Source organism: Chenopodium album, chromosome 5, assembly GCF_948465745.1.
Source record: "Chenopodium album chromosome 5, dcCheAlbu1.1, whole genome shotgun sequence".
NCBI classification, from domain to species: domain Eukaryota; kingdom Viridiplantae; phylum Streptophyta; class Magnoliopsida; order Caryophyllales; family Amaranthaceae; genus Chenopodium; species Chenopodium album.
In genome coordinates, this window is record NC_137838.1 from 5752420 (window position 1) to 5760771 (window position 8352).

An 8352-nucleotide genomic window follows, 5' to 3' on the forward strand; every position below is an offset into this window, starting at 1 on the left:
TATTGTTGATATGACAGGTTTATAATAATAATAATAATAATAATAATAATAATAATAATAATAATAATAATAATAATTTTATCGTGTAAAATGTGCTCTGAAGTTTGTCAATTAAGTTCGTATCAATTAATCTAGCTATAGTGGATGAAAATATCATCCATAGCTTACATCATTACATGCCTAATTTTTTTTTAAGTATTCGCTTGTAATTTTTTCTATAATTCATTTTTCAATGTATAGATAAAATGGAAAATCATTCATACTTCCATAGTATAATAACCATCATCCAAGCACGAACCTCCAAATTCATCAAGCACAATAGCATTACTCACATCAAAGAGGGAGGACAAAACACCAAAACATGAAAATAACATACATCCAAACAATAATAGTATTGCTTCTTTACCCTTGCTTAATTAAAGTGTCACTCATGCCCTATTGTCATACGATTTTTGACCCTATACTTGTATCACGTACTATACAAAAAACACAAAGTTGTTCAAATTATTTACTTAAAGTGGTTATTAAAATTGATGGTCCTTACTTTTATAGGGTGACATATGATCTGATAGAACCTAACATTATACGAGTATATATAACCATGATCTTAAGAGTCATAATTCGCATTAAGGTCACAAAAACTTACATATTACACCATCATGCGCGCATGAACATACACTGATAAACATGTCACAAACAAAAACTAAAGAATTAAAATCCAACACTTGGTTGTTGCACGCATGAACATACAACACAAACAAAAACTAAAGATATAAAACCCAACACTTGTTTATTGTATTGTACATAACGAAAAATCTCACAAAGTTTTTCGACTTTATCAATAACGGACGAAATGGAAAAACAACAAGAACTAGATCAGTCTTAGAGGAACAAAGAAAAACAAGAACACATTTGCATGTTGGCCAACTAGAGAAAAGCATATATACTTCTATAGTTGTATAATATTTTAATAGAATAAGAAATTTCTGGAGAAATAATGAGTAGATAATCTGTCTATTGAAAAACTTGCACAAACTAGGCATAATCGTTAGCCAAGTCCCTACCAATGTCAATCTGGCTTGACTTCTAACACCAAATGGGCCCTAAAACTACCACTTAATTGTCATGTACTAACACTTGCATTTGTCACTCTTTGAATTTTTTTAAAAGAATGACAAAGTCATAACGGTCACATGTTAGATTAATTCCTATCCCCGTCTATAAGTAACTGTCGTATTATTATTAATTCTTGTAATTTTGGATATAATACGGTATACTTTAAGTGTCTTTGTTTTAATGGTTGATTCGACTTCACTTAAGATAAAATGTGAACTTTTGTTGCTAGATATCCAATGAAATTGGGGTTTGATGACTCTTACTCTAGTTGGAAGATGACTAATTATAACAAGTGGAGCAAGTGCAAGGAAATTACTATCATGTCTATTAAAGATGTCTAGATTAACTAGAGATACAAGTTGAGTAGTTTGATGTACCCATCTAATATAAATGGTGAGCCTTAATTGTATACAATTTTCTTACAAAAATTTCGTCAAATTTTGATATGTAATAGAGCAAGCTTTTTTATTTGAAACTTCTTACGGTAGGATAATTAAATCATTTGGGCTTCATGTAAGTTCACAAAAGTATGAGTGTATGACCACCTATGTTGGGTGTTAAGCCCCAAACCCAATAATTGATCTTGTTTGGCATTTGTCAGATGGATTGGCACACTTTAATCTTTGGAATAAAATAGAGCATTAATCTAGTAATTTTTGGTATCTTTATCAAGTTCGAGTGGAAGAGAGCACAACTTAAGTACAGCTTTCAGTACTAAAAACGACCAGTAATAAGAGTGGTACATTTTTGTTTGGAGATTGTACCTATGATGTTCAATAGATCCTTAACATAGTTATCCTCGCAAAATTCGTCCAAGGCCTACAAGGATATCAACTTCATTAGCAGAAGCCACTGAACAATTGAACATAAGCATAAACTGATACAGCCATACAGGCCAAGTAACACTGATATTGAAGCGGCTTCTCATACAATATTACAACCATCATTCATTCATTTGCTTACCGGGGAGACTACAAAAGCTAACTCGAAGTATGAAACATTCTGAGTTTTACAGAAAGCCTTCAAGCATCAGATTCTAATCTTCTATGCTGCAAGTCTGCAACAACTAATATCCAGGATATATTAAACAGCTGAATGTTTTACAGTCAGATTTTCCAACGTTGTCAATATATATATATATATATGCAACCCCCCATATTGAAAATTTACAAAATTTTGGGGGGTTGAGGTGTGGGAGCGCGATTGCTCCCCACCAAGGGGTTTCCATAACCCCATCACTCCAAATCAACGATAATCTAGTATTAGTTTTCAAAAGGAATTTCATTTGTGATGGTACAAAATGCATGCCCTGCTAGTAGACTACTCAAAGAGCTACTGCCGTCTTGTATTGAAGCCCCGTATTGTAACACCGTGCAAGAAGTTGGTGTAACCCATAAAATTAATGTTTCCATCAGAGCTGCGTATCCAATCCTTGACTAAAGCATGAGCTGTCGGGCCCAAGTTCAATTCCTATGCATCATGAGCAAAAATATTTAGAGAACGGTAACTTGAAACCACAAGAAGGATAGGAGATGGTTGATAAACTAAATGCGTACCCTTGCAAAGTGCTCAACTGAGATCCTCCGGTTACCTTCCTGCTCAAAATACTGAAATGCCACGGTAGCAATTCTATCCCAATCTTGAAGAGCCTCGAGTTGATATACACTAATTGCCGCAGCACAAAACTCTTCAAAATCTATCTTCTTGGAAGAAAATGGTTCCATCTACATTAAAAGGCTCAAATTGTAAAGTACTAAAAAAAATTTACTTGGTTCCAATGTAACTAATGATAAAAAATGTAACTTTAATTTCGTTAATGTAATTAGTTTTGTCAATCTATCAAGTATTCAAACATTGACTAAATAGGCAACTTTGACATATCAAACTCTTACAATAGTAAAAAAATCAGGAATCCTGGCGTCTTTCATGGCATCAGTTGCATTTTTCGCGAGGGCCTGTAAATAAGCAACATGATTAAAAAGAAGAAGAAGAGGGGGGGGGGGGGGGGGGGGGAAGCTCAATTAGAATTTTTATCTATATGAGTAGACCAGTAGGAAATTTGAGGGTGGGGGTTGCACTTACCGCTTTAAAATTCTCAAGAGAGACACACCCATCTTTCGGCTCTAGGAGCCTAAACTGTGCTTTGAGGTAAAAGAGCTCATTATCTGTCAGAGCTTTTGAAAGAGCCTGCAATTATGCCCATAGTTATTGAATGGTAACGGATCTTATGCAGAGTAATACGAAGTACATGTTAAGGGAAGGATCAATTTATGTAATTATTAGGCATGTCATAGAAAAAACATTCCATATATACATGCAGATTCATTACTATTATTGTCTATTACAGCCTACCAATATCTTGAGGGACCATAAAAGTTGTTTCAAAGAATCAACATCCTTGATCTTGTTGAGATATACTGTAGTAGCAATTCAGCACTCAAATGATTCGAAGTATTTAATTGACACATTGCTGACAACTCTTGATTTATGAGAGCAAATGCTAGTCATTATATATCTAAGGATTCTCTTCCGATGTGGAACAAAGTTTAGTTTAGCTTATGACATGCAAACCTACAAAAGTGTGCACATCAGAGACAAAGATTCTCACCTTTAGAGCTGCTCGTTTGAGAGGGGTGGCCCGCACATATGACCTAACTAACTTGATCGGGAGTATATCTAAAGGAAGAGGTGATCTGTTTTCATCTCTTAACCATGGATGAGCTGCAAGTAATGTCATCAGTGGTTAAGTCAGGAAAGTAACTAGGTTTATGAGATATAAGCCATAAATTATTAACATAACCCAAGCAAAAGAAAGTACTCACCTAGTGCTTGTGCTGCCGTCATCCTTTTTCTAGGATCCTTGTTCAGTAGCCTTTTGACAAAATTTTTGCCCTCTGCTGATATATTGGGCCAAGGTATATCTTCAAAATTAGGATTAGCCCTTAACACAGAACGGAATGTTGCTGATTCAGTTTTTGCGTAAAAAGGTCTGCTTCCACATAACAAGATGTACGTTATGACACCAATGCTCCACATATCTGCTTCAGTGTTATATGATCCATGCAGCACTTCAGGTGCAACATAAAAAGCACTTCCAACTACATCATTAAGCCATTGATCTGCACACCAAAAAAAAAACTTAATGAATCTATTTTGTGTTGATTTAAATAGAATTGTTTTAGTTACAGATTATTTTTCCATTCAGCTTGTTCGGTTTTATTACTTAAAAAAGTTAATACTTATTCAAGTTACCAAGGGGGGAAGCACAATATGGGTTTAAGTCCATTTGGGGAATTATTTGAAGTTGATGGCCATAAGGTGAGAATTATTCTTGTCAAATTTTCCTTATACAGCTAATGAAGTTATAAAGTAGAAATTAAAATCTTATTTACTTAATTGTAGAATTGCAAATACGAAAAAAGATAAAGTTGACATTACCTGGCCTAACATAATCAGAAAGACCAAAATCTATAACCTTCAAGCACGAATCATCATCCTTTGTAGCAAATAGAAAATTCTGCAAACAAATAGGATCCTCTGGTGGTTAACAAACCTCCAAGTAATTCCTTAGCTAAAAGCCTAAAAGCATAGAGCCACAATAACAATTCCATACCTCTGGTTTTAGATCACGGTGCACAACACCCTGAAGATGGCAAAATGCAACTGCGGATAATATTTGCACTACAATTCCCTTGGCATCTTCCTCGACATATCTCCCACCTCTGGAGCATTAAACAAACAAAATGAGGCTGATCCCTGAAAATAAGTATAGAAATTCATAGAATCCCCCCTCCCTAATCCCCTGGGAATCAATAAGACTGCATCAAATTTTACCTTTGCAAAATTCTATCTAATAGCTCACCACCTTCACACAATCTGCAAGTCAAATTAGATTTGTCATAATGTATTAATTCCTTAACCACTCATAAAGACTGATCAGTAAACTTGAGAATACCTAAAGGCCTAAGTGCCAAACTAAGCACAAGTACATTTATATTGATTCTTTTTTTATTTTTCAAATCACTTGTATCCTCAGTGAAGCATCATGTCTAAGATGACAAATAGTAGATAAGACAAATTAAAATTAGACACCATTTTATGAATTCTACAATCAGCAAATCTGTGAATCCCTGCAATATGTTGTGTCATGTGCTGATAAAATGCCATAAGCACATTCAATAGCAACTGATTCAAAAGTCAAACCTTGCATTAAGCACTAAAGCAGAATTCAGGAAGCACTTACTCCATTACTAGGTAGACGGTGTTAGCATCCTCAAATGCATCATAAAATTTGAGCATATGCGGGTTGCCAGAAAATGCTTTCAACATTTTCACTTCCCTGCGGACATCTTCAATTGCAACTGCTGAATTCATCTGCCCAAAGTCATCAGTTTCATTCATTATAACTCAATAAACTTAAGAACTAGATAAAAAAATATTTAAAAACAATACTAATACTAAGACTAAAACATACTTTTTAAATTATACCCTACAATTCAATAAAACTCCACTCAGAAACTACCATCAATAAACATCAATGAAGGTTATGAATCTCGAGATAGAGACAAAACATAAACCAATCCCTGTATCATGATATTGGCACTGGATTAATAGAATGTTCTAAGTTTGCAATATTAGTCCCAAGCTCATATAAAAGATCTCTGCTTCCCCTCACTATATAGCACCAAAACCAACCTTGTAAATCCATTCCAGCCCTTCAATTTAAAATATCAAATCAAATGATTACTTAACTACAAAAATAGAGATCCACAGCCAAATAAAATAAGTTTACCAAAGGACTTCTTAACAATTCTACAAAACCATCAATCATAATCCAACTTATAATATTATATACACCACATTTCATCAGTTAATAAACAAATAGTTGCATAATTTAACAAGTAGCAACCAAATCAAACACATACTCACAAAGTCACAAGTACAGTCCAAATCTCATAATTATTTATTTAATACTCAAAAACACCCACCAAAAAAATCCAATTCCAGGTACAAACAGACAAAAATGTAACAATCAAGCATTATAACAAGAAACCCTATGTTAATATTCAAATTGATCAATCTCCCACACATAACAACCTCGCAAACTCGAAACCACCAACACATACACACATATAGAGAGCGAGGAATAGCTCAAGTGGTTAGAGCTTAGAGCTCTCCTCCCGATTCTAAGAGATTTTGGGATTGATCCTCATCACATGCTCTCGTGCCTCTAAACACCAAAAAAACATACATATATATACATCAACAATTTAACACAGTCCTCATTTCACCACAAACAAACCAAAATGGCACATAATACCGCACCTTAGATTTAGAAATAATCTTGACAGCAACAGAAACACCTTTAACATCCCCTTTTTTACCCTTTGCCCAACAAGTATGACCAAAATGCCCTCGACCCACTTCCTCCCCTAATTCATACTTTGCCCCAAAATTCTTGGAATACCCAAAATTCTTGTCTAAACCCCTCTCTCTTTCTTGCTCCACCGTCCTCTCCGGCGTAACCCCACCACTCTCCTTCCTCCGCCGCCGAAACGCCGCCATTATAGGCATCGCCGGGGACGGCGGCGGAAAGGGCCATTTCATCATTCTCCTTCCCGGAGTTCTCGCCGGAGAAGGGCTTATTCCGGCAGGTAAAGGGCTAGCAAACGGCGTCGTTTGTACACTCGCCGGAGTTGGGTCTTCAACGGCGTCGTTGACCGCCAGTGAAGTAGTCTTCTTGCTGAAACAGTGCCCCATGCCAGGATTTACGTGAAAAGGTTTTTTTTTAAAGAGAGAGAAAGTGAGCTAAAGAAGAGAGTAATTCAAAGTTGAGGGAAAAGTTGAAGTTATTGGCATTTAAAGTTTGGTATCTGTCGATGAATTGGCAATTTGGCACACTATATTTCTTTGGAAGATAATCTACTACGTAGCATTTTTTTAGGAGTATAGTATTTTAAGTTCGAGTAGAAGAGAACGTATTTGCATTTATGTTTCTCATATATATGCATTTATGTTTCTCATATTTGCATTTAATGTTTAATGTTTATCAAAATGGCAAATATGGTAAATAATGGCAAATTTTTTCATCATCAATGGCAGACGAACCCCAACACCATAACAAACATCATGTCCAACAACACCAACACCACCATCTCCGGAAGCTTCACCGTCAAATTTAATAAACAACCATAAGAAAAATATACTTCCTCTAACTAAATTTACTTGATTCATAGCTTTTGTTGGGTTTGAGAAGTGTGGAGAATGGTTCAAGAAGGCTAAGGGGATGCATAGCTTAGGAGTTTAAGCTATGTACTATTGCTTGGTGTTAAGCAATAGTGGATGGAGAGGGCTGACTTCAAATGAGCATATCTCAAAATCTAGGAATGATATTGAGATGATTCAAGTTGGATGTGATAGCTCGACTCAAGAGTTTTTCAACGGCTGGTCATAAGCTTGATTTGGTTTAGAATTGAGGGAGTTATGACTGTTTTAAGAATAGTTGTCCACGCAGTGCGGTAGTTCAATTGAACTGTTGAAAAGTTGGGTCGAACCTAGTTGCTTCTAAGCATTTGAGGCAGACTGTGTAGCTCTTAGATTCCTAGAGGAGGTTTGGTTGGACCAAGGAAGAAGTGTGACCGAACCACGCCAAGTTCGATCGAACTCTAGGTAGGTACGGTCGAACCATCGAGCCCCTGTTCCAGCGTGTTATTTCTTTTATTTCGCTCGGGATGTAATCTTAGCCATTGATCTTCTAGCACTATATATATTCTTATTTTGTCATTGTAGAGAGTAATAGGATGAGAGGAAAGATGTAGAGAGAAAAAACCTCATGAAATACCCAAACACTTAAAGTTTGAGTGTTTGAGAAGATGAGTTTGGGGTGGGAGCTTTCATGATGATTGAAAGCTTGTAAACTACATTGTTCTTCATCAAATTGTTTACTCCATAGTGGATTGGAGGGTTTTTCTCCCTGATCTTGGGTTTCCCACGATAAATTCTCATTGTCTTGTGTATTCCTTGTTTTTTTCGTCTTCGTTGTTGTTAGTTGTCGTTAATTGCAAACTAGCTAGCACATTCGGTTAATCCCTTTCAGCTTTTGGCATAATATTTAAGGAAAAGAGAGAAACTGTGTGCATAATTTATTTTATTACCCAAAAATTATCTCCTAAAATCTTACCAAATATAGTAGGTCAAATAATATGACATTTACAATTTAGGAATGTTAGTTAAGTA

At 35.5% G+C, this 8352-nt stretch overlaps 1 protein-coding gene across 1 annotated transcript; it reads right to left on the reverse strand.

Annotated features, from left to right (window-relative positions):
• Window positions 1-2074: 2074 nt before the first annotated feature.
• Window positions 2075-6890, reverse strand: LOC145630190 (CDPK-related kinase 6-like). Its single transcript, XM_081682440.1, has 11 exons — window positions 6442-6890; window positions 5360-5490; window positions 4951-4992; window positions 4730-4838; window positions 4555-4633; window positions 3939-4235; window positions 3725-3837; window positions 3199-3303; window positions 3009-3071; window positions 2673-2840; window positions 2075-2586 (listed from the first exon to the last, which is right to left on the reverse strand). The coding sequence occupies exons 1-11, from the start codon at window positions 6874-6876 to the stop codon at window positions 2449-2451; spliced, it is 1680 nt and encodes a 559-aa protein (XP_081538566.1). The 5' UTR covers window positions 6877-6890; the 3' UTR covers window positions 2075-2448.
• Between the last annotated feature and the right edge of the window lie 1462 nt (window positions 6891-8352).